The 27,406-nt window shown below is 44.5% G+C and overlaps 1 protein-coding gene across 3 annotated transcripts in view; it reads right to left on the bottom strand.

The window, feature by feature from the left end:
- Positions 1 to 27,406, bottom strand: part of zmp:0000000660 (arf-GAP with Rho-GAP domain, ANK repeat and PH domain-containing protein 2) — a 105,553-nt gene that overhangs the window by 25,546 nt on the left and 52,601 nt on the right. For all 3 annotated transcript variants that reach the window (XM_034569154.1, XM_034569152.1, XM_034569153.1), the window contains 4 exons: positions 21,421 to 21,595; positions 13,112 to 13,237; positions 5,633 to 5,777; positions 163 to 265 (listed from right to left, as the gene is read on the bottom strand). In XM_034569154.1, coding sequence (XP_034425045.1) covers positions 163 to 265; positions 5,633 to 5,777; positions 13,112 to 13,237; positions 21,421 to 21,595 — 549 coding nt within the window. The remainder of the gene's footprint in view (positions 1 to 162; positions 266 to 5,632; positions 5,778 to 13,111; positions 13,238 to 21,420; positions 21,596 to 27,406) is intronic.

The following is a 27,406-nucleotide window of genomic DNA, read 5'->3' as shown; positions in this document are numbered from 1 at the left end:
GCTCACTGGGGGACGATGTGTTGCAAAACAGTGAATATAAAAGTACAAGGTGGAGTTCTGCACTTTCACACAGTTTTCTTCTTTTGAAACTGGAAGTGAGAAACAAACTCACAAAGAGAAACAATGGCAGCGAGTGTGTGAGTTTTATGCAAAGTCTGTCACCTTTGTAAGCGCCTGGGTCCAGTCATGCTGCGTTTCCTGCGTCTCGGCGCCGACAGTCAGAACTCGCTCCGTCTGCAGGTACAGCTCCATGGTAAACACAGCCCTGCCACAGACACACAAGATCACGGTTGAAGAGCACTGTTCTCAAATGCACAAACAGGAGGGAGGCAAAGAAACTTCCACAACTATTCCAGTCTTGTTCACCGAGGTCATGCTCAGACCTGGAATCAACATGCGTCCAGACGTGAACGCACCTCAGACACATTTTAGTTCCCATTACACAGATCACATTCGGAGGTGGTCTGACCCTTTTCGGAGGTCTGACCCTTTTTAAGTGTGTACATTTGTGCATTTCAGTCTCAAACTGCGTAAACCGCCTTTGTCCACGGCGTCTATACACTTTGAAAAGTAAACGAGACGTTACAAGAGAAACAACCATCATGGGCAATCTGGTTTTCGAGGAATAGACCCACTTCTTTAAATTTCCTGTTGACTAAGCATCAGAAAGTGTATTGTTGCCGCCTGCAGGTTGAAAACAACAAATAGGACGTAATTAGAGCTACGTCCAAGATGCACGTTAATGTCTTTCATGATCGGGGTCACTTCTTCAGTAATATTCGGTTCACATGTGCACAATTACATGGATTTACACCAAGAGACTTCCCGGTACAACTACAGTCGTTTGGCTACTGATCTCCACTGAAGTGTCAGGGAACCGAACTACAGAGGAGCAGGAGAGGTGCACGCTTTCACACAGTCGCACCGAGGAGACGTTCGTAGTGTTGCGTTTGTTTATCCACATGAAAAGTACCAGGAATAGAGAGAGGAGCGATCCTTTGCTCTTCCTCCTCAGCTCTGCACATCTGCTCCGGAGTTCAGAGGAGGAATATGACTCAAATCCTATTTTTTAATACAAACTGTGGCCAAGGTGCAACTTTAAAAACAAGAGATTTACTGACTCACTCACACATTTTGTATCAATTCAACCCAAAATCTTACAATTGATTTTATTCTTTTCACCTCCACATGGAGCTCCAAATATATTATCTTCTCAGCATAAATGTATTAAAGGCTTTTATTGAAAATATCTGTCTGGACTTTAAATTTATTTTTTGAAAACGTCCTTATGCAATGACATCAGTCAGACATTGTGTGTCATAATACGACTGAATGGGACAGATTCAGACCCTCGCAACTATTTGAACATTATCAATATATATTTTTGTTAAACAAGAAAAGAACAAAGTCAAGTGAAGTGGAATTTGGGCCAAGGAATAATCTATTCAATTTCTGAAGAAAGGGACCAATCCAGCATTTTTTTCAATTTTCTTTAACATTATGACCAATTTCTAATTGGAATTAATCTGGCATATTAAGGGGACTGATTTTAATGAGCGTATGTAGTTTGCTGCAGATCTCAAAAACAAAATCTGGATCCAGTAAATTTCAATCTGGTTCCATAAGGGCCTTGGTGGAGGAATGCTCTTTACTGAATGCTCTTCTGTTTTTTCTTTCATTGGAATTATTAGTAGAATAGAAATCTATAACTATGTATAAATACATTAACTTTAACTTATAGTAGTAGCTTTGCTCAGGGCTTGTGATAAGGTCACGTAGACATACAGACATTTACCCTGCTGGTATTTGAATATAAAATTGTGTGTGTGAACGGTATGAGGTTATATACACACTGAACAAATAATCCTTCAGAAAGAAAAGAATCACACACACACACACACACACACACACACACACACACACACACACACACACACACACACACACACACACACACACACACGTAGATGAAATCCATCCTGTCGGAAGCAAAAAGGCAGCTATTAATCTTTGTTGTTCTTTCTCCTCCGTCGTCTCTCCACGTCTCTCTCTCTCTCTTCTCTCCCTCTCTCTCTCTCTCTCTCAGTGAAGGTATAGAGGTCAGAGCATCACTCTCTTAATGGTTTGAACACAGCGCCGAGCGGTCGCTCCTTCTCCATCGGTACGCCGCGGCGGGGGAGACTCTAAATGCTACAGCGATGGGTGTTTAAGGTGGCGTGTCACCGGGGGTCACGGCAGCGCTCTTCTCACGCGTGTCAGGGGAACAGGCGAAACACGGGTGTTTGTGTGCCCTCGCGTGACCCCCCCCCCCCCCGCTTCCTCCTCGCCGGCAGGTGTGCAGGCGCTTGTTAGAGGGGGGGGGGGGGGGGGGGGGTCCCAGAGGGGATGGGGGAGGGGTGGCGGAGGGTATGGTGGGCAAACGGTATCGTAAAGGAAAGGACGGGAGGAGAAGACGGACGGAGGGGGGGGGGCATGAGAGAGGAAAGAAGGAGAGAGGGAGAGAGAGACTAGAAAGTGAAAGGTGATAAAGTGACACGTGCATGAAACAAATGAAGCGAGAGAAGAAGAAGAACATTATCTCATATAAACAATATACAGAAACTCATGTATGATTTTCTATTCATCTTTTAGATTCTTGTTTTTCACTTACTCTTATTTTCCTTCCTTTCATTACATATAATAAATAATTACTTACTGCAGTAAATGACATTTATTCTTGGTGGTACAATTTTTTATATAAGTACGTTGTGGACCGGGATAAATGGCATGAAATAAATAGATTGATTGATAGAATAAAAGTGATTTATTTATATACACGCTTTTGTTCAAATCCACAGTTTCCAAATACGAGAGAATCACTTTCCTCTGCACTGTAGTTAACAAGAGAGACTGTTTTCTACAGGTCTCATGACGCTCACTCACACTCCTCTATAAAGGATTAAATAGCCTCCTGCAGCACAACACAGTGTTGAGGCAATCATGTTTTTTTTTGTTTATAGGTGAGTAACATCTCCCACATTCAGACACAAACGGTTTATGGCAAACATCACTGCCAATAGCAGGCGGGAGAATATGTTTAAGACTCGAGTAAATTCAATTTAAGGCTTTTTTAATGAGGCTTGATGATTTCAGTGTCTTCTTTAAGGACTGCTTGTTATTATAAATGATAAGAAACCTGGTTAAGTGTGTACATGGACTAAAGCAGACGGGTGTGTAGGGAATACATAGGGGGGGGGGGGGAAAGCAGTACTCGTCCAAATCAGTTTTTCCCACAGACTCTCTGTAAACGATGGAGGTTTAGAACAGAAACTCCACTAGTTTCTGAGACAAAGTATTATAGGTGAATTATTGCGGGCAAGATTTAAATAAAACAAGAAGTTGAATTTCTAATTCAAGCTTGTGCTTATTTAGGTGCTGAAGAGAGAACTTTCTGTTGTAGAGTAAAGTTTGACAGAGCTCACAGACTCGTCTCCTTGTGGAGGAGTGCGCTGCTACAGGATTCACCTGTGGTTTCAACATGCACGGAGTTATCTATAGTTTTCCTTTAACCTTTTATATTCTCCTTAAGGACTTTGTGTGCTGAGAGAAAGTCTTAATTCCCCCAGCCCTCAAATATATATGGTTATATAAAAACCCACCTGACTGGCAAAGTTAACATGTCTTTAAAAAACGAAACTATTTTTGTTGGTGTGCGAGAGAGAGACGGTGAGAACGAGAAGGAAAAGCAGGGAAAAAAGAAATAACAGTAAAAGAGCAGGGAGGTTTGTTTCCAAGGTTTTTAGTCGACTTTGAAAGTCAGAATTGAGTCACGAATAATACAAAAAAAAAAAGTCCTGAGAAACACTCAACTTATCACCAGCCAACATGACTGACTTTTACATTAATTCCTTCGGAGAGCGTCTGTAATATTCATACTCTGGTGAAACGTACGTGTCGGGTGGGGGGGGGCAGCTCTGTAATTCGCAGTGTCCTCCGCCACGGTGGAAATTACCAAAACGCTGCGCTGTAATGGAAGCGACACCTACGGCCTCCTGCGAGGGCGGCGATAGGCTGCTCGGTGGGAGTGTGTCATCTGCATACGTTAATATTCATCGGCGGCAGAAAAGGTGAGGCACTCGCCACGAGGGGACGCCGGGGGAACGCAGGGAAGTTGAGTGAACGCGAGAGTTAAATCCACAGTGGCTTCATGGGAAATAATTCCTGGGGTGACCTGTGGCGAGGGGGTGTGTGTACGCCCTCAGCTACAAATGGCACGTGTAGAGATAGAGCGCGTGTGATATAATCGCGGTAACCTCTCACGGCCGAGCGTATGTGTCCCCCTCATTAGAAAGGTCGTGGTTGTAGCTGTCCAGATGTGCTTCTAATAGCTGTAGGAATAACATTCACACACACACACAAAAAAAAGGAAAACATTGTTCCCTCTTCATAACATCTGCTGCTGTCATTAAGGAGCTGCCTTATGCTTTAATCATAAGCTATTATCAGAGTCCTCGCTAAGGAGCTGGAGCGCACACACACACACACACACACACACACGGACACACACACTCACGCAGACTTATACATATGTGCGATCCGGTGGGAGCTGGGAGAGGATCGAGACATCTGCTTCTTCTTTGTGCGTTTTTTTTGTGTTTTTGTTTTATCGCTTCCAGAGGAAATAAAGAGAAAGTTCTGTCGCCAGAGCAACTTTTTTTTTTTAACTCAATCGTAATCTGAGGGGGGGGGGGGGGGGGGGGGGGGGGGGGGGGGGGGGGGGGGGGGGGGGGGGGGGGGGGGGGGGGGGGGGGGGGGGGGGGGGGGGGGGGGGGGGGGGGGTGGGGGGGGGGGGAGCGATGGGGAGGTGAGCCGCACGGCGAGCGGAGGGAGGGCAGTTAAAGACGCGCCGCTCGCCTCAGTAAACAGGAAATATGGCACCGATAAAGCCCTGATAGGTTCTGTTAAATTGACTAATGCACAAATTAGATTATGCTAATGAGACATGTTTTGTTTTGAGCTTTGTTCACGTGTGTGTTTACACATGTGTGTCCTTAAACCAGGTTGATGGTCTGTAATACAACATTTGCAGAACATTGTGGTTTTGCCAAATTAAAGGAAATCAATCATTCATGAGCAGCTTTGGGTCACTTCTGACATGCGTGTCCTCAAAGCTGGTTCAGTGATCACATATAAATTATGATTTAGTAAAGGAAATGCTAATTTATCATTTCAAATGGGTGTGTGTGTGTGTGTGTGTGTGTGTGTGTGTGTGTGTGTGTGTGTGTGTGTGTGTGTGTGTGTGTGTGTGAGCTAATTTTAATACCGAGTGTAAATGAATGCCCTAAAACCTGGCTGCAGAGCTGTAAAGTTTGATTTATGTGTAAATTACAATTTAATGCACTGGATTTAGATTAATATTAAATGAGATACATCAATATTCATACTCTAATAACCATAGCGAGTCTGAGTTTGGTGATTTTTAAAAGGTTTAACCTCAATTTTGCGATTCTACAGTTAAAAATGTAACACCTCAAACTCCACTGATATCTACAAAGCATCAAAAACTACTTTTAGAGGTATATACGTTTTTCACGATGGGACAATATGTACGCAGTGTGTCGAGTGTGTTCACACAGTGTGTGTTTGTTCGTACCCAGCTCCAGTCATGGTCTCGGTGTTGCTGACGGCCAGGCTGACCACCGCGGAGACGTCCACCCGGCCGATGGCCGACGGGCTCCGCTCGCTCTCGTAGTAGCTCAGGAAGCCGCCCTCCAAGGTGCACCAGCGACGAGCCATGTCTGAAATACATATACATGGTCACTCATTCATTCAATGAAGGGGGGGGGGGGGTCATTTCCCTGTTCAGAAGTTACCACAATCCCACCTTAAGTGAAATGCAGTCAAATTTTCACCTCTGATATACAGCCTCATGTAAAACGTGGCACTTTCTGAACACATTTTGAAACCTGATGCAAACCTCACACAGTTTCTCGATCTCCTCCTCGTGCACTTTAATGTGACAGCTCCTGCAGTTGGATTACTGCTGCAGCACCGCGCACGCACTCACTGACATTTACCAAACGGGATATTGTTTGTAGAGACATAGAAATAAAACAAATAAGAACAACTCCAGCCACATTCATCACAGCTAATGACTCTCTACGAGCTACAAGAGCATAGAAGAGGCTGTGCACTCAGCTGTATGGACGTATGGAGACGTGTTAGTTTCAGAGACAGCTTCCTTTTTTCTTTAGGGTGCAGATGAAAGAGACATATGCTCATATTCAGGCTCATAATTTAGAGTTATGACTTGAAAAAGGTTTACACGCTCAAATGTAAAGAGAACACATCGCTCTCCTGAGACTGTCCATTGCTGCAGCTCCTCTTTTCCGCCTCTGTCTGAAACACTGAAATGTCAGCGTTGTTAGGGGGGGCGCCACGGGTGTTGAGCGTGCATTATGCAAATGTGGGCATTGTGACATCACAATTCTGCAGACGGACTACTGACAGAGTTTCAGGATCGAGAGGAGCTCCCTTTACACCAGACACTGGGCTTTTTAACCTTTTACATCAACAAAAACGATATAAACACGAGGGACAGGGGAAGACTTAAAAAAAAGAAATATTGTCTGCTTTGACTTAAAAAAATGTGATTGATTTTGATCAATTGTTATGCAAAACCAAATTAAATGGATGAAAGAGATTACACCAGTTTAAAGACGGGGTTTCAAATCCAACGTCCTTCGAGAATCCGCATCCAAGAGACAACGTGACAGAAAAACACAACATTCGTCCTCTGATTTGTAAAAATTCAGTCAACCTTCAAAATAAAAAGGTCTTGGGTATAAATCAAATCAAATCATAGCTTTTCAGTTTAAGATCATAAGATTTAGTCCACATCAAAATCTGAAACCAGGCGACTGCAACCTCATCTTTCTGTTCATGAGTCGTGGAAGCTGTACGTGACGGCACACGCACAGAACGAGAGGGAGATGAGAGACTCAGATTTCAATCAACAACATGATCTCGGAGGAAAACGCTGGAAAACACACAACATTGTCTTTCATGAGTGTCTGACTGGAGGATTTACGCAGCCAATGAGCATGAAGTTCATGAAAACATACCTAATTTTGGATTGTCAAAGTCACCCTACCATCTGCTTTTTTTTTTGTTCCGCAACAAACAACCACACGCACGCTAACAGCCCACCCCCCCGCCCGAGCACCCCACCACCACCCCCTGTCGCTTGCGACTCCAAAGTTTCAACTGTATTTGTCTCATGAATATGCTAATTGTGCGTTCCTCTGCCAAATGTGAGATGTTTCTGAAGTAACAGATATAGTTCCAATAAAAAAAGATGATGTCTACAACTGGCTGTTAAAAGGGAAGAAAAAGATGTGATAAGCATAGGAGAGGAGGATGTCAGCTTCGCTCTATTCACCCTTGAGTTGCCTCTTTGTTCGGCTCTTTCTGACTTTTCCTTTGTCTTTTCTGTTCCGGGGAAAAAAGAGAAAGAGGAAACTATTTGGACATGATTCTGCAAACAGCTTTTAAAACTGCAAAATGACTAATATCTCGTTGCTTGCCGTGGCATTTAAGGAAGGAAAAAAACAAAACTCTTTTGACCTCCGCTTCCCTTCAAGAGAAGAATTATTCCAGCAGCTGAAGATTCACCGTCTCCGTCGGAAACCAAGCGTACATGTTGGTAAGTTTATGTGTGTGTGTGTGGGAGAGAGAGAGAGAGAGAGAGAGAGAGAGAGAGAGAGAGAGAGAGAGAGAGAGAGAGAGACTGTGGTATTTTAAGTCATTACCAATCCAATCTCTCTGACAGGACGCCCGTGTTGTCTAGGTGACAGAAAAGAGCGTAATGCACTTTACTTCTGTTGCAAATGTGTCTCCGGATTGCAAAGGTTTCGCTGAAAATGTCACGTCCATCATTTCCCTCCAGAGCCCAGTTACGTTCTTGTTTTGTACCATATTTTCTGGTAATTTCTGCCTCCTTCCCTTTGTTCGACCTCTGATGGGGTAATAACTGAATAGTTTGGCTCGCGCAATCTGTGGGTCTCGCACAATCGTCTTCTTAAGAGGCCCACCAGAGTTCCTAATTGAAGTCAATTGCCATCATGAGCTGCTAGAAAGCTGTAATGTCACTGATTATCCAGACGTTTGGCTTTAAAATGGCTCCTGTGGCTGCAGAGGTTATTAGGGAGTTGTGCTTATGTAACTGATGTAATTGGAGGTAAAGACAGGTTTTGGATTGAATGGATGGATTCTCATCACATCTGGTAGAAATATTTGTTGGATGAATCCTAACAATTGATTTTTATCAATCTAGTGCCACCGGAAGCTCATATTTTTATGTACAAAGTGAAATGTCATAAACATATGTGGTTTTTAATTAGTTCATTTTCCCTTTTAAGCAAATCTAGACCTCATTACATAGATTCTTGGTCACCAGAGGATATTTGGCGATTGACCTTTGTGATCTCGTGATTTCTCGAGTGACAAACTCTTTCATCTCTACTGTACAAAAGGGGAAAACATGTTTTTAAATGTGTTCTCCCTTCCAAGGACAAAGACACTAAAAGTCCCAGTGCGAATCCAGGAAGCAAATTGCTGCGGGATCCTGGGTCCAGAGGGCGTGGACACACAGAATGGGCTCAGTTCTCAGCCAACCAGTTTCTGATCATATCGGCCGGGACACCCACAGGTACAGATTCCCACATGAGGTCTTTACATGCATGGGGAATTAAAGAGGGGCCAAAAGGTGGACCAATGTTTGACAAATGTAATTTCAGATACAGTTATCTCCTCTGGGTTTGGAATGTGAATGAAAACGAGGGATTTGGTGGATTAAGGAGAAGACTGAAGAAGCGATGATGAGAGGAATTAAAGATTTTCATGGAGCCCTGACAGTGAAAGAACCGACAAAACCAGACAAAAAGTTCTATCAATGTGACCCTGGATAAAACCAGTTCAGCGGCATAATGACTACAGTGTCTATGTGGAATAGCTGCAATGATGAATGCAACTATTATCCAGTTGGGTTGGAATCCATAGCACAAGTTGCGTCCTCACACAAACGGTGAATGCTTTTCGGATCCCTTCAAGGTCTTCCACCAGGAAACAGGCTTTTCCGCAAAAAAGAACCGACACATGACCAAATCCCAAAGAATCCTTCTTCCTTCTTTGTTTGTGGTTCAATATTTCCTCAGTGGGTGGGATACCGCTAGCGTTTGTACACAAGCACCAGCAAAATGGTGGGAACAATAGTGCTTGATTTACAATCAAGCAGCTGCGTCCATTGCCAGCTGTCCCCCCCCCCACACACACACACAGCAATGGCCCCGTGGCCCAGCCGTTCTCCACGGGGGTCCGCAAACCAGCCGCCGGAGACAACGCCAGCGGAAGCCAACTGTGGCACATGACTCCACCAGTTAAAATGGGCCAATTAGCTCGTATGAGTTGTGCAAATCTATAATGCGGAATTTCTCTTCCTCTTTATCTACTTTTTTTTCTGCACCTCCTCTCTCGCTTCTGCAATTTGGTAAATATGCTAAATTCCAAGTATGTGAGATGAACAAGCAGATTCAACCAATCACGTCATTAATGAGGCAATTAAACTGTTGAATTGTTGAAATGATTGACAGAATGTGCAAAGTCAAAAAGTTTCCACTGAATTGTCTCAAGATTTATTTCGAACCGCACTTTCACCCAGATTTACCCATTGTCCCCCTAAACTCTTTATCACCGCAGCACAGACGGCCACTTCAGCATGCACCGAAACAGCAGCTCACTTTTTTTCCCCTGCTCTCTCTCTCTCTCTCTCTCTCTCTCTCTCTCTCTCTCTCTCTCTCTCTCTCTCTCTCTCTCTCTCTCTCTCTCTCTCTCTCTCTCTCTCCCCCCCTCTTTTCCGCCAATCTGCCTATCTCGCCATCAGACTAAAATATCTGTGATGAAGACGTCTGCTGGACAGCTTGTCAGAGGCGCTGGAAATGGAAATGGAGAGAAACTGGAGGGAATCTGAATGATCTGTCTGTGCCAGAGTTACAGCCCACTTCATTACAGAGAGCAATGGGCAGATATGCCAAAAGATAAAAGGAAAGAAACTATCTGCCGTGTATTTCTGGCTGCAGCAGCGGGGCGACTCGCATTTAGACGAGCAGAGACACTCCCACATACATATTGCATTCCCTCAAATTGTTTAAATGGGCTTTGTGTACTTCTTATTAAATATAAAACAGAATAACACAAGTGTCACTACTTAGAAACATTCTCCGACAACTAATTCTCATTATAAACCATAAAGAAGATTTGGTTTATTATCAAAAAACTTGACTCGGGCGTCGAAGCTGCTGTAATTGAATTGTTCACTGGGGCTCAGATTTGTGTCCTCAATAAAAAATGTTAACATAATTCTACTTGGTTTTCTCTGCCTCCTCTCTAGACAAACCCAACCCTCCCGTTTTCCTCCCCCTTTCCTCCCTCGTCTCTCTCTCTCTGGCAGTCAAGAGCTACTGTTGCAGGCGGGAGGAAAAAAAACGGATCGCCGCTGATTAGGAAAAGACAAAACTAATCAGGAATTAAGGGGGAGCCATGTCCCCGCTGCCACTCAAGATTTCAGACAGTAGCCGCTGTTTCTCACAAGCCCAAAGAGGCAAGTATCTGAGTGTAGCATGAGTCGCTCCCTCTGCCCTGTTTTTTTTTGTCTTGAATTAATCGTGCAAAGCGGATACACAGCTCGACAGAACAACAAATAAAGTGGAGCATAAACAAGTTGAACCTTGATTTAGGTGCAAATAAAATAAGGAATATATTGTTTTTTCTCTAATCTTGATTCCTGGCACGTTTATCAGCCTGAGCGCCGTGTTTCTAAATGCTAAGCAGCACATCGCATTCTTTCATTATGGTGGACTGGCACGATGATCGCCGGCATGGCACTTCTGTCAAGGCCATTACCAAATTAATCTATGTCATACTCGGAATTCACTTCCCATCAGTGGAAGTACCGGAGCCCATTGGAGTCGTTTCCAGACTTTAAAGAAAAGGAAAAAAAAAAAAAGTGCAAGTTAAAGATGCTGTGGCGAAGTGCTTTTATTAAGCCCTGAGCACAACCTATGAATTATTAAGAACAAGGGGTGTATCTATAGACCATCAAACCATTAGCCTGGGAGCGAAAGGCATCCTGGAGTACATTCAAAAATACCTCATCCCTCCGTGCTCGCAAAGTCCTGACAGCGCTTCCTCGTGATTGAAGAAGTGGGACGCGTCGGGCTTTAAACCAACCCCTCTGAATTTTTCAGCAGCTGCAGCTGCAGTTAAAGCGCCATTAGAGCACAAAACAAAAACTGGCGATGCCTCTCCATAATAGATGAATCACAAGGTATTTATTGGCCAAAATATTACGAGCACTTATCCGAGGGGGGGGGGGGCAGCTTTGGAACACTGCAGTGTCTGGAAGTGGAGAAGCAAGTGTACAACAGTGGCTTCAAATGGCCCCTGACAAAAAGGTCACGTGTCGTGTCGCTCCATCTGAACTCAGTGGAACAACAAACCATCGTAATACAATGAGCTTTACTGCAGTTAACGTAACATGAGGAATCGTGCTTAAAAGAACAATCATTAATTAAACCTGCTCTTTCAAATGTGTTTAATGCTAAAGCTGTACCCACTGATTATGCTTATGTTGCTCTATGCAGCGCTTTAGCCTCTTTCAGCTCATTGTTTTGGTTTTACTGTTTAGCTTCACTCTCTCTCTCATCAACACTGTTTCCAGACGCAGGGAGTTTTCAGCGAACACACTGTCCTCTAGGCCATTAACAAAGGGAAGCATTGGACAGCAAGTGTTCTTGATGACGTTTTTAAATATTTATGTACTCACCGAGTTTATTGCCAGGATCGTGGAACATGGTAATTTGGCTCAAAGCTACTCAGACAAGGCAAGACACACAAATCAGTTCACAGGTTTTGAGGAAACCAAGATATCAGCTGTTTATGGGGGAAGACATTCAAGGTGAATAATAATTTATTCGCAGCATTTCAGGTACAGTTTCTTTCAGGTTTACCTCCAGATTAAATAGTTGAGATAAATGGCTGATGTTAAACCCAAATGTCACCATGTCACCAGACCTCTGCAATTATTTTGTTGAGTACAGTATCACCACAACAATAGAAATTATGATTAAAAAACGATGAGATTAAGACCCAAGTGGAAATATATTGGAATGATCCTTTAACAAATGAAGTGAAACGGAATTCCATTTGTGTGGCTAATGATAATTTCAACAGACATCCCCCCCACCCCCCCACCAATCTCCTCTAAGGGGCAATTTCCCAGACCTCAGTCCTGTTCATTAGCCGGCATGTGCTACCTTCACCCACCAATGAGAGCAGAGCGTGTGTGCGGGGATGGAAATGGAGATGGATGTCTTACCCCAACATGCAGGAGATTCGGCTCGTTCAAGTGGCAGGTAGCTACGAGCTGTCAACCGCACACGTACAGCTTCCTCCCCCCCCCACCCCCCCAACACTCCTCCACCAAACCACCCACTTCCCCACTTCATCCCACTCCTCCACCTTCCCAATAACCCCGTTCCCCCAGGGGACGCATCCGAAGCTGGCTCCTTCTCCTAATTACCCATGGGCCCCTGAAACGCTCCAGCTGTTTGGAGCAGTGGGACCACTGCGGAGCAGGAGGTGCGGCAGCAGCTGAAGAGTTTGGGCGTGAAATGGAGCCTGATTAAAAGTTTTAAAGTGCCTCGGAAGACAAAGGAGGGAGGATTCAGGAGGAGTTGGAGAAGCTCCTCACAGGTAGATTCGGAGAAAGCACTTTTTTAATTTTCTAATATTTAGCGTCGGGTCATCCACGCACATGTTTCCGTCTGACAAGCATTCCCAGAGGACTGATGCGGAATGCATTTGAAAGGCAGATCCATTGATCACTTGGACTGGAATGTCTGGCGTGCAGATTAAATGACTGCCGGTTTGACAACTGACAAACTGACACTGATTGATAGATCAGCGCTTAACTGGATCGGACCTCTGACAAGCACGCAGTCTGAATTGCTTACAAATGGAGTGATGGACTGATTGGCCTTGCAGGGGGGTTCGCCGAGACGGCATTTACACCCACCGTCTCTTCTGCGGCGGTCCAACGTCGACTTGGCGGGGCCAGAGGAGATGTAGAGGAAGCCATCCATGAAGAGGGAGACGTCCGACAGCGAGGGATCCTCCGACCACTGCTCGAGTCTGGGGAAATCTATAAAAGAGGTTAGAGACACAGTAGATGAGGGAGGAAATGGTTTTTCCCCAATGATTGTAATGGTGCACCAACTCATTTCCTTCTGTTGTACTTGTGTGTCACAACTTCACCTTCACCTGCAAATAACTTTGAAAACTAATTTCTATTGTCCTCGACCCACAGTCAGTCCTGGTAGAGCCCGGTCCAGGTATATCAGAGTTGGGGATTTAGAAAGTTTCCGATAAATTCAATGTGTTCTCTTTTTTAGATTGACAATATTCTCATAGCGCTTAATAAACCAAATAAACCATTTAAAATTGAATTGTCTAACAAATGCATCGTCATACCATTAACCCTCTATTGCTTTGTGCATTGCAACTACTTTATCTCAATCTTACTGAAAGGCAGCAATAAAGAATCCACCAGTGACACTATCTTCTTCTCCCACTCTTCCTCATCTATTAAATCCCCGACTGCGTCTTTCAACCAGAATAAACATGGATTCTCAAGCCGCTGATGTTCCCTGAATCTAAACTCTGATTTCCCACCAGCTTCGTGACCGCTGCTCCTCAACCTGCACTCTGACCTCCACGTGGGAGGATGTTTCCCCTGCGGGCCTCGGTAAAGAGGCAGAACATTTGTCCTTTTCTTTCCACAAGCATAAAACATGATTATACAAACTGCTGTTAATTTGGTCATGACTTTGCCACTTGGTCATTCTCTTGCAAAGTCAGAGATAAAGGTGCTCTGATGGCGTTTTAATGCCCCGACCTTCATGTACTGTATCTGTTACGCTCTGTCCTCTCTTCATCTTTGTCCATTTAAATCAGAGGCTTCCCCTCGCTTCATCTCTTTTTTTCCACCCTCCACTCATCCTTTCTCGCTGGCTTTGAGAGTTCCCCACATTCAACCTTATCGTGCTCAAATTCAATTAGCCCCGATTCTGGAGTTCAATTGTCTGCCGGAGCCTCGGCAATATCTCGGAGATGTTATCATCCGCCACCTCCAGCTCTCCCATCAGGCAAGGTAAAATAACTTTAATTGAAACCACTTTTAATTGATGCGACATTTCCACCCTGTACTGACAGCACAGACGCCTCGTCTCGACGCCGCATATCATTTCACAGCGAGAGAGAGAATCAGTTAATTTAACGAGACGGCTCGCCCCGACTATTGGTGTGTTCGTCGCGTGGTCTCGTGTGTCGAGCTAATTAATTGCACTCGTGTGCACATTAATGATCTTTAAATTACTGTGGAATTTGACTAATACGTTCACATAATAATAGTCTGACGAAATTGAAATAAATGGATGTCCAATATCGCCACGCACATCTGAATTTAATCGTTTTTTCAAGCTTTATCTTACAAATTGATGATGACATGAATGTAAAGCACATTATGAAAACTAGCAATGAAGGTATATATGAGCAATATGACAAAATATCATGTGATATGATAGGGAGCCTGAGATTTTCCCAGAGCCTATATATACTGTGGTATCTATCCATTATATATATCTGTGCATGTGAGGCCATTTTGGACCATTTTACCTGGTATATCAGGGTTGACTTCATTAGTTTTAAAAGTTGTTTGTACCAACTTTCCTTTCAGGATGTCTCAGTGGTCGTACAGGCACCTTAATACAGGATGACGCTAGGAATCAAATTGAATTCACAGACACTAAATCCTCCGTGCGACTTTAAAGTTCCACTTCGGGATGTTTTTCGTCTTACTGTTTCAATTAGCGTCTCTCCGCGTGCGAGGCGGCCGCTGCGTGCGCCTGCATTGTCTTGTTGTGATGCCGCCGTATATGTGATTTGTTTTCAGATGTCTGTAAAAATAGATTTTGATCTCAGTGAGACTTCTTGATTAAATTGCTAAATGAAAATGGATCCCCCAACGCTGTTACTACAAAACGAAGACTGGGAGATATATAACGAAATGAAAAAACAAGAAAAAAATAATAATAATCATCCACGGCCTATTAGCTGTGTATCCAGTAGCATACACAATAAAATCAACAACAACATGGTGTCTGACACGACACAGGCATCTTAATACACTGCGGTCAGCAAATGCAAGATGTTTTTTTTGAAGTCATCCCAAAGAGGCAATCAGCCAATCAGGTGACACGAAGCCACAGCGACGCTCTGGAGCAACATCTGTAATCGGAGTCTAACAGGGAAGATGTGTCTGCCAATAGCAGCGTCGCAAATACACGGAATCTGACTTTAATGAATTTAATCAGCCAACTGCAGGTAGTTGAGTCACACACACACACACACACACACACACACACACACACACACACACACACACACACACACACACACACACACACACACACACACACACACACACACACACACACACACACACACACACACACACACACACACACACACAAATACACAGAACTGTCCCAGCCCTCAGGTTGAGGGAATGTAAATAAGCCGGTGGTTGATGCTGTGTGTCTCTCTCTCTCTCTCTCTCTCTCTCTCTCTCTCTCTCTCTCTCTCTCTCTCTCTCTCTGTGTGAGCCTTGTTACAACAGTCCCTCTGGGCCCTTAAAGCTGGACTCCGTTAAGATGGGACTGTGATGTCTGTGGGGGCGGCGGTCGAGAAGTCTGGCCTGCGCTGATTGGCCCGGTCCCCAGTGGAGGGAGGTGACATGACAGAGTGCTCAATTAGCCATCTGGTCGCCCACGGCAACGGTCACAAAGTGGTGCCCGACAAGCAGCGGACAGTGGGGTAATCAGAGGCTCACACAGACACACACACACACACACACACACTCACTCACACACACAGAGGCACAAACAGAAATGGGGCGACACATAGTGGATGATAGCAAAAAGGGCGAACATATGCAAGACATCATGTAGAAGTCAAAGATAAATGAGACCGGAGGGCGTAAAAAGTTTCAAATCATTCAATCACAGAAATGAAGCCGGTGTATTTACTGAGGGAGGCACGGTGGGGCAGTGTCGCCTCACAGCAATAAGGTTACAGGTTCGAATCCCAGTTCGGTATCATCAAATAACTAATTAAAACCAAACTTACTAGAAAATTAACACATGGACAAAAATCAGTGATAAGAACTATCAAGGATAAAATTAGTTTAACATATGCCTTGACTTTTGAGTTTGAGTCTATTAACATGGAGGAGGCGAGATGAAGATCTGTACTGCAGCCAGCCCCCTGGTGGAGATCAAGATGCTATACATTACATTTTGGGGAGCAGTAATGTCCTCCATCTTTATATATATACAGTCTATGATGTGAACATGAGTGGGAATGGTTGTTTGTCTCTATATCTCTTGTCCCGGCGGCTTATCCAGGGTGTGTCCCGCCTCTCGCCCGGTGTCACCTGGGATTGGCTGCAGCCCTCTTCATGACCCTCAGTGTATAAGCGGTATGGATAATGGATGGATGTACTAACTGAGATATGAACCCCTGCAGGGCACAAATCCACTGAGGTGCTCTCTGGCCAATGACACTTCAGGCTAATCCTTCAAAATTAAAGCCATTCGGCACAGAGACTCTCCCATCAGGGAGTAAAAAGTTGAATTTACACAAACTCTCAGCAGCTGCTCGTGACCTTATGCCCCCCCCCCCCCCAGCAGCTCTGTGTGGTGGTTAAAAACAGGAACAACGCCGGCATGCAAAGCAAAACTCCCAGAGCCTTAAAACAGGGTGGAATAGAGCTGCAGGAAGAAACAGGCCCTTTGATTTAGTGCTTGTTTATATATATATATATGAATGTGTGTTTGTGTGTGCTTGGTGTTCATCTTTTTATCATCCACACCGAAAGCCTGCTGGATTAATTTTTAATGTGCCACAAGATTCAGAGATCCGAGGCGTCAGGAATGCTCGGGTGGCAACAATAAAATAAACAAACTCTGTAGCCTCCAAATCTACGGTGTGTCATTTAAGAAGAAGCCGAGTGATGTCAACGTCGCGGTTTAGCTTTGTTTTACAGCACAGCGGCCGCCCGGGTGGAGCAGAGAGACGTAATTAAATGCAATTTACATGTTTATGCTACTGTTTACAGTTGCAGGCATCGGCCAATACGCTCATCCAGAGATTTACAGTGAAGTGGCCGGCAGGGAGTCAGTGTCACCCTTCGAGAAAAACAAGTTGATCGGGGGTGCAAATCGAAAATGTGACCTTGAAGCTGCTAATTGTGGAATTTTCCACCATTGGGTCAAATAACAGTTTTAAGGAGTCTCTTATGACCCAAGGAAATACTTTTTGTGTGGCTTTATCAAAATGAAATTAAGAGTGGAAGCAAAAGTCCACTTACAGATTTTTTTTTCCTTCACCGCTGAGGCTGTAAATCCACATTCAGAAAGTGGTGCCAGGAAAGATCACAGTAACGTTTCCACAGTGTTTGGTGTCTGGTTTTATATCCATCATCGTTTTCACAGCGGCAAGTGACAGAACAGACACTGGTGACAGAATGGTTAGACATGAGCTGTGCCAAAATAGATTATCCTTAAAAAAAAACTACATGGCACAAGCTCATTTTGCCATTATTTCATTCTTTTTCAATTTTGACGAAACATTTTTCCACCCAATGGAAAATTATTTACATTTTGACCTGATCCGTCTTTGCTCCCATGATAAAAGGAAAAAGTGACAAAAGACCTTGTTCTACATACATGTTTTTGATGGATAATTTTATTTACTTGGTCTCCTGAGTGTAAGGTATGGGAATACGAGGGATACAGAAAAATGATATATGAGGCAGATATTATACAAGTAGCCACCGCAGTGGAAGCCTGTGACTATAAGGGATAGAGCCATCACTGAAGCTGCCCACAGGGGTTGCTAAAGTGCGAAGAAACACCACCTCCGAGAGCTGCCACCGGCCTGTTTTTCTAATGGAATCTGGGATGGGGGGGGGGGGGGGGATATGTAAATGAAACACGCTCCTGCAGTGCTTTGGGGCGAGCAGGTGTGGGCGGGAGAACGAGGTCCGCTGAGGCCCGGCGCTCAAGCACACGCAGAGAGAAGGAGCTAATGAAGTGGCGATGCTCCGGCATCAGTGGATGTCCTCGCGCAGGAGCTACAAATGAGCTGCTGTGGAGGGAAGGGACAGTGCCGAGGCTGCGGGGAGAGGCGAGCTGACAGCTTTGTTTGGATTCTCTATATCCAAAGGGAAAAAGAAGGGTTTTTTTCCCCACCCTATTTGTATTTTTTTTACAAACCCACTGTGAAACGGCGTAGCGCACTAAGAGCTACTCCAATTTAGACTTTAGCTGACAAGGCCGAGAATTGCTCGGGTTGGCGATTGTTTATTGCCGGCTTATTCCAGCCTCCCACCGGGGGCACCGCTGATTTCGGTAAAGTTTGTTGTCGTTTCATTCAGCGCAGTGTCTGGTTTTCCGCGGCACCATGCGGCGGCGGAACGAGGGCCTGAGGTGCACCCTGGTTGCGGATGTGTGGTTTATAAGACAAACAGAGTCATGGAAAACAAGCACACGTGCGCCACAGCACCGCACGTAATGGCACGCTGCTGCTAACAAATGAAATCCCTATATCTGCCCGTACGTTGCCTTGCATGTGTGCAGCCATTTTCCAAGGCTGTGGTCTTTAAAATCTCTACAGCAACCCCCCCTGAATTCTGTCTTGTCCTCTGCACTGCCTGCTTTATTTTTCCGCCTGTACTGTATCGTCTCCGTGTCAACACCGAGCGATACAGTGGGGATGGCGTCATGTGGGTATTGAATTGTTCCCGCTTCCTTCCAGACAAAACACGTGCGCTCGACAACTGACAAAAAAAAAGAAAAGAAAGTTCAATTTCTGTTTAATCAGAGTTTTCACAAGCTTTTTCTCTGCAAACTCCGGGGGCCACATGCACAGAAAACACCACTTTTCACAGCTTTGTGTGTAATGCGACCGACTGTAGGAAAATGTCATGGAGGGAATTTGGACAGTATTCTGTGTGGAGCTTTAATCTTCTCCACACAACACAACACTCTGGCTCTTCACTGCTGTTTCCGCAAATTATATTTGTTTTGTGTTATTGCACAAGAAACTTTTTGACCCCTGTTGGATAAGGACGGCGGTCGGCCGGTCATTTCAAACCACTGGTGACGTCAGCACCGTCCGCTCTTCTTCTAATTCATGATTAAATATGTGATGAATCTTCTATCATGATGTACATGCAGTAGCTTTTGGAATAAATCAATCAGAGCATTACCAATACTCATTTTGAGAGTATACATTTTGGTAATGATTACTAAGACGACATTATCAAACCCCTTTCGACAAAGTAATGTAATAGAGAGTTGATTTTTAAAGTTTAACCATAAATGCAGACACACCACAGACACTGAAGAAGCTTGAGATCTATGACTCCACAGAGCTACACATGGTCTGTGGTTGAGCTGAGGAAACAACCACGGTTATAGAAAATAAAACCGTGGTGAAGGCTGGGCAGCAATTATTGGTTCACATTAGAGCAAAGATTGTGATTGTGGTTTTAAAAAGAAACACTGGTTGTAAGTCTGTGACCTCAGTGCTTGTTGCCTCGCTCAGTTTAGTTTGAGCATCCATCACGACAGGAAGTGTCTGGACAGCTCGGAGTTTGTCTAATGATGAAGCCCGAAACAATCTCCAGACACATAATGAGAAGATGGAGGTTGCTGCTGCGCTCCACGCTTCAGGTGGACAAGTCTACACGCGTGGATGTGTGTGTGTGTGTGTGTGTGTGTCTGTGTGTGTGTGTGTGTGTGTGTGTGTCCGTTTCCTGTGTCCACATTCGAGTCGTCTGGTGGACCTTCAAGTAATGGCCATCACCATGGCAGGTGACCCATGCTAGCAATTAGGAGTCGGTAACAGGCTCGGAGCGGGCGAGTGTTCGCAGATGCGGCGCATACATTATGTAAAACACAGTCCCAGAGAATGTCTCTCCACCCCCCCCCCCCCCCGGCGTCCAGCCAGCGACCTCACCTTGCTCCTTTAATTTTATACATTCTCATCATCAGTCGCACAAACAACACACACACGTCATGAGAGAGCAAACAACGCACACAGCCGAGCCGCGCCTCCGACATCAGGAACATGAGATGGGTGACGCAAAGGAGAGTTGAGGGAAAGTGCAGAAGAAAAAGAGATAGAGAAAATAAAGAGTTTGTTTTTTTACTGGGAACTCGCTGGGTTCAAATTTGTGGGTTTTCCTGCCTTAATTTCCTATTCATGGCAGAGGGAGAAAAAAAACCTCCCTCTGTGTTTTGAGAAACGTGGCGGCACAGCGGTGGGGTGACTTCTAAACATGATTGGCTTGTTAAAAGTATACAGACAAAGGGGGCTGAATATATGCGGCGCCGATGGTTGTAAAAGTCCAAATCGCACACCTAGTTTAAAAGCCTTTTCCACAGATTTATATGAGTGTTTCTTTTGTGTGTCTGTTTCATGGCAGCTTTCTGCGCTCCTTTGTTTTTTAATAAAAACACAGTATGTACGGTAATTATGAAAAAATATCTCCTCAGATCCTGTGGACCAGCAGTGGAGAGAACTTGTTTTCCTATCAGGGGCCATTTCAGTTTTTTTTATAGCATCCTTTGAGGGCCGTGCTAAATTATTGAACACATACATAACAGTAACTTTTCCAATGCGATGGCTGGAAGTGGCTCTCTGTGGCGCATGCATCTGATGTCAGATGGTAGTGGTGATGATGCCACCCACTCTAGTTTCAGCCAAAACAACTCACTCAAGCAAATCGTAACATGTGGTAGTCATGCAGAGAAATTCAGCAGTGATCTTACACACAGAATTACTGAGTGGTATTTTATATGGCTGTTGTGCAGGCCAGGGAAAAGTTGGACATTTCAATAGTTCAAGCAAAGAAGAAGAAATTTCAATTATGGCGGAACTTTTATAAAGAGAGACTTGGCGAGTTGGTAAGTTGGCCCACCATTGTTTACAACAGGCTTTTTCCCCTTTCTTAAGAGAAACATCCCCATCGCCGCCATGTTTGTTGTCACAAAGTCTCAACTCTGCACTGCCCTCTAGTGGATGTATTACTGAACAACCAAGCCAAAGAAGTATGTATGCAGTGATGGTATCATCGTTTGAAACTGAAGTATCTCTTTTCATATGTAAAGGCAGCTTTGTGCACTGTTAAGCGTGAAGTCCATATTTGCCGTGCGACAACGGACAGCTTGACAGGGGGAGGCGAACAAACTTTCTTACCAGACAGTTTGTTCTGGTGCAGAAACTCCATCTGCAGCTTCTGTCCGGTACGTTGAGCCAAGAGATAGGGGGTGGAGTAGGTCGGATCTCCGGTGGCACACATAACATCTGCCCCGCTGAAGACCAGCGCCATCGTCTGCAGCACGTCGGGCGACACCACAGCTGCACACAGCGCCTGAGCACACACACAAGATAAGACAGACGACAGCATGAAGACGCTCTGTGCTTTCTCTCCGCCCACCCCCGAGACCCAGGGGAGCTCGGCACCATTCATAAAATTCTTCAATAATGTATGTGCGAGATAAAAAACTGTATTTGTAATTTCAATGCGTTTGTAAATCAGATTCTGGGAGCCGAGTGTTTTGTGGTTGCAAATCTTATTTATACGAGTCCACCTTAACGTTTCCTGCTGTGATGGACTCATAAAAGACTGAATAAGAGCGGCCGCGGCTCATTTCTTTTCTAAGCAGCTTTCTCCAGCTGGATTAATACCTTTAAGAAATTTCACATCCCTGACGGTGAACCAGTGAGTATGGTCTCACTTCCCAGTGTAGGGGGGGGGAGCAGCCCGGTGTGTCTCCGTCTCTACGGCAGTTTGATAGAGGACAAAGAGTCTATAAAGCGGCGTCAGAAAATCATATAAAGTTTAGAATTGAGCTTCAGCGCCAATCTCGAAAGAGAAGTTAAAATAAGATGGAATTTTAATGCTCCCAGTGGGAATAATAAAACGTCTAATCCCTGTGAAAAGGGAAATATGGCAAATGAAAACAGGACAAATGGGCCATATTAAATATAATGAAACTAACAATTTCAAAGAGGAGAAATGTCGGAATAAAGACATGAAAAACAATGGAGTGAGCAAAATAAGAGCAGTGGAGCATGTAAGTGAAATATAGCTTCATGAAAAAACAACGGTACAAAAAATATACTGTGTACAATATGAAAGAGCAAAGTACGACATGCACAACACATCACAACAACTTCAAATACTCCTCTGAGGTTGAATGCCTTTGAATGTTTTTTTTCCAGACTCCTTATGAGCTCACTTTGACCTTTGACCCCTGAAATATAATTGGTTCATCTTTGTGTCAAAGTCACAACTGGTCAAACTGTGATTGTTCCCCTCAAAGAGATATGATGTTCAAAAAGAGCCAAAAACATGGTTTGTGAGGCCACTGTGACCTTGACCTTTGACCCCACAAATCCAATCAGTTATTCTGTGAACAATTGGGACAAATTAGAAAAGATTCTCTCGACAGGTTAACTCGTTCGTGAGGGATTTGGTTTAGTGAGGTCAAAGGGATCTTGACCTTTGACATCCAAGCTCTGATCAGTTTCCCTTTTGAGTCCAACTGAACACTTTGACCAAATTTGGAGAAAGTCCCTTCGGGTGTTCTTGAGATTGTGTTGACAATGTGTGTTGACAACCTGAAAACATTATGCCTGTGGCCGCAGGCTGTTGAAAGGCATTTTCATAAAGACGTATTTTAAAAAAAATCAGGGCAGCACAGTTGAAATATCTCAACTTCTACTCTCTAAAAGTGAGTCAGGTTTTGATCCTGCACATTTCCATAATGCAGCCTAATCATTCTTTAAGTGGCGTCTTTATTCAAACTTCATGCCCCCCAGTTTATAACACAGGTTTTCCCATGTTTTCTAAGTTTTGAGATATTTTCTGAAGACTTTGGCAAGATGCACCAAAATTACATTTTCAGACTGTTTAAATAAGCTAAGGAAAACTCTGCATAAGAAATCTGCTTTATGTTAAATGCGGAGGGGAAATTGCACGATCAATCATTCCAACATTACTATCAAGCAAAAAGAAGAGAAGCATCCACAGAAAATAGACTGAACCTCGCTTTCCTTTCTCTGTTCACACATTATTTAGTGCCGGCACCCAGTGGCCATTAAAAGAACTGCACCACTGCACTGATTTCACCCCTCATGTCAGGAGACACCTGTTCTCCAGGTCAGTTCCTCCTTTAGTCAGGGGCAGATGACTGCGCTGATACCCTCGCTGTTTAGCAATGCCGACGCATTTTGTTAAATCTATTCACCTGTTTCATGCCGCGAGCCGGAGAACAGGAGGGAGATGAAAGAGTCGGCGGAATATAGTCTGACCGAGGAGAAAACATTTTCTCTGTGTCTGTCTCTTCCCATCAGCCCAGTCAATTGATGCGACATTGTGCACGATGACCCGCAACAAAGTGGATCAACAGAGGAGTCGAGTGGCAAGCAGCTGAATTTCAACGAGACGACCTCGCCTTTCATCGGACTCGGCCCGAGTCAGCAAGCGGCATCGATCCGCGCGGCAAACAAGCGAGCTCCGTCTGAAAGTGAGGCACCGCTGAGGCTGCGCATGTACACCCGGGCAGAGCACACACAAGCACAAACAAAGCACCTGTCAATATCACCGGCCCGCCCACACACAAGGATAAAGATGCTCAAGTATGTGTGTGTTTATGGATTCAATTATTTCTAGGCTTGTGCAAAAAACAATAATTACTCCTCAACAGATAATGGATTTATGGAACGATATCATTAGTTTCTTCTCTCTTTCTCTTTTGTTCCTCGCGCACGCACACACGCGATGGGGTCAGATTATGGCAAAACAGTCCCATGCAACCTGGCCTTATTCGGTATCGTCTCTGGAAATGACCTTCAGTGTCACGGCAATTACCGTGGCCGCTAGGGGGTTCCAGTGCGTGTTGGTGTGCGAGTGTGCGTAATGATATAAGAGGGTCCTTTGACACCCCCCCCCCCCCCCCTTCTCTCTAGGTCATGCGGCCTGCGGAGACTCCGTGGAGGTCACCGGGATATGAGCTTCTAATGGGGAACATGGGACGGAGATACGGAGAGAGATTGAGGCGAGCGAGGGGGGGGGGGGTATAGAGGGGAATGAAGGTGGCGAAAACAACTCAACAGAATAAGCGCACCCGTTCGAGATTATGCAATTGACACAATCAGGTTTTAAAATCACCTCTGCACCTTTTTTTTTTTTTTGTTTCATTTTATCGCTCCAACTGACGCTTAAAACGGTGATTTACAGTAACGCAGCGAGTTGGTTTCATGACCCCGAGGCCCATAAAACCTGTTAAAATGCCATTGCATGATTTTCAAAAATGCATGAATGTCAATGAGGGAAATTGCTCGTATTATTGTCTTTGCTCAAGAGAAGCCTCCCTGAGGAATAGGTTTTATATAGCTCTTTAGTTTGTCTTTTTTTCATATTCACACTCGCGTTACAGTAAGTAAATGTGACACAGAAGTGGAACGTGTCCAATGAGATTAGACTCAGTGTCCTTGTTTATGATTTTATTCTTTATAGGTTGCTTCTGATTTATTACTTTACACAAACATTTGCGGAGCTGTTCGGAAGAGTGTTTATTATTTGATCAAACACGCACACACAAACACATATGTTGAGTCATGGTGTGTGTAATGCCTCTATGACACACTGATCCCTATCAAATCTGTTGAGCCCGTTTATAAAGCCAGTCTAGACAGCAGGACGGCAAACACAAACACCCACTTCCACTTTTTTTATTCCCGATAGCCATCTTCCTCTTTCTCACACACACACACACACACACACACACACACACACACACACACACACACACACACACACACACACACACACACACACACACACACACACACACACACACACACACACACACACACACACACACACACACACACACACTTTGTACTCCCAGACTCACAAACTAGACAGGTTTCCAAGGGCTGAGGGGCCGTGCAAATCCACAATTCATCAAGAGGCCTCTAGGGGCCTTTCTGCAGGACTTCCAGAAGGTCCGCCTCTTCACTCAGACGATCACAGTTACTTATGAAGACCTTTTTTCATTTTCTTTTTCCTTGTATGGGTTTATTGATGTAGCAACAAGATATGAACAGCATGTAGGATCTGCATTTGTAAATTTACTCTTGTCCATCTGTGGTGTTACGATCCGCAATGTTGATATGTTCTGCAGCGCATTGAAAGGAAATGTTTTTACACATTGGGTCACATTCTTACTGTTTCTGTTATCGTTTCATTTGTGAATCAGTCTTGTAATTGAAAAATATATTTCACTTGCATTCATAATTAAGATATTTTTCAATTTACTAAACAAAATTGTACTTGTAATTTGAAGTCCAGCCTAAGTTCCCTAAGAGACATGACAGCTCCACAAAAGAGAAGCCAAATCATCTTGCTTGCCCCCTTGTGGCTGGAAAAGCCCTTTCTCCTCCATGTTAGTGGATGGGACGTCAAAGTACACGTTATAAAAATGTAGGTTTTTATCATTTGAGGTAGTTCTTATCATAATGACGTATGTGCAAGTGCAAAAAAATGGGGTGAACGTCATGATTGACAGCTGAGACTGACTCATGATTGGTGCGTGTCTTGGCGGGACCTTGATACCGAAGCTCCACTCAACCATCACTACCGGGCAGACTCTGGCTCCAGACGTCTTCAGCATTAGATGCCAGCGCTCATATCCAGGATATTCTGGCTTCATTTCTGGGAGCAAGTGGGGACTTGTCATCCATCTTTCTACAAAGTGTATATGCCTGAGAGGCTCATAAGGCTGATCTCGCCTTAATAGTACTCGAAAGCAGCATCCCATGGACTGGTGTGCTCCACTGGAGCGTGAACTGTTTGTTTCTGAAGTCGACATAGACATCAGAAATTTGAAGGCTATGCTCTAATGCAGCCAATGAGCTACTGTTGTCAGAAATGTTATTTTGTACATTACACCGTGTCCTGTGCATGTTAATTACATGTGATCTCAGAAGATTTATTTATTTTTATTGTATGTTGTAGTTTTAATGCTGGATTTGGAGAAAAGCTTCAAATAAAGCACCAGCAAGAACGTGTCAGCCTGTGCTATATCTGCTACCGTTGCTATGTAATGTAGCAGAGCTGCATATGAACACCATTAAAAATCTTTTGAAATTTGCTACGGGGGGAAATTTCAGTTAATCTCCATGGAAACACATAAAGTCTTAAAGTGACTTAAATTCTGCGAGGGCCCAGACCACAAGTCCTGAGGGTGGACGTGTGGATTCACTCACACACTCTCTGTGTCTGTCACACTTTCACTCCAACACTACGACAGCAAATTCACACATCTCTTGTGGAGCAGCGCACATGTTCACATGCGTGCACCACACACACACATACACACACACACACACACACACACGCGCACGCACGCACGCACGCAAAAGCCAGAAAAGCCGCAATAAAACCAACCCAAGCGTTTCTGTTGTGGATCCTAATCCACTTTTCCACTCAGCTCACTGGTATATCTCTTCCTTACTCTCCCCCCCTCCTCCTCATTCCCTCTTTCTCTCTGCATCTCCATTCCTCTCTTTCCACTCACGAAAACAATACAACGGGGCTGATCTGCGTATGTGCTGACGCAGCTGGAAACTTAAAGGCTCGGTGCACGGTGCTTTTTAAAGACCCTTCTTTTTAGAGGCTGTTTTTTTTCGCCGCAGCAATAAACCTGAGACCACAAACTGGCAGAAGAGGCCTCGGCACCAACTTGCTTATACTTGGGATCAATAAGACGCCCCCCTTTGGCATCTCTGGACCTACAGTGCCGTTTTACTGGCAGTCAAAAGGTCAGAGAAATATGGGCTATTTCAGGTTCGGTGGGTTCAGCTAATGGAGTGTGTGCCAGGCTCCTCAGAAGTACAGACGGGGCTATTGTAGGTGCCCACTTACGATGGCATGCTTGGTGAACTTCAGCTGCACTTTGCTCTCTTCGCGATGGACAATTACTTAGGGAGACTAGAGATAGAAAGATAGATCAGAGTCTAAAAAGGGAACTGTGTCTTGATGGTTTACCAGTTTGCACTATGCTGCGAACTCTTACCTGCTCCTTTTACTGTTGTTTTGCACAGATGCACAGACATTGATTTTTGGGGGTGAATGACAACACTGATATCAGGAAATCAACCATTTCCAAAA

Source organism: Hippoglossus hippoglossus, chromosome 18 (assembly GCF_009819705.1).
Source record: "Hippoglossus hippoglossus isolate fHipHip1 chromosome 18, fHipHip1.pri, whole genome shotgun sequence".
Taxonomy (NCBI): domain Eukaryota; kingdom Metazoa; phylum Chordata; class Actinopteri; order Pleuronectiformes; family Pleuronectidae; genus Hippoglossus; species Hippoglossus hippoglossus.
Note: the sequence above shows the minus strand (reverse complement) of the source record. Positions and strands in the feature narration are given on the sequence as shown.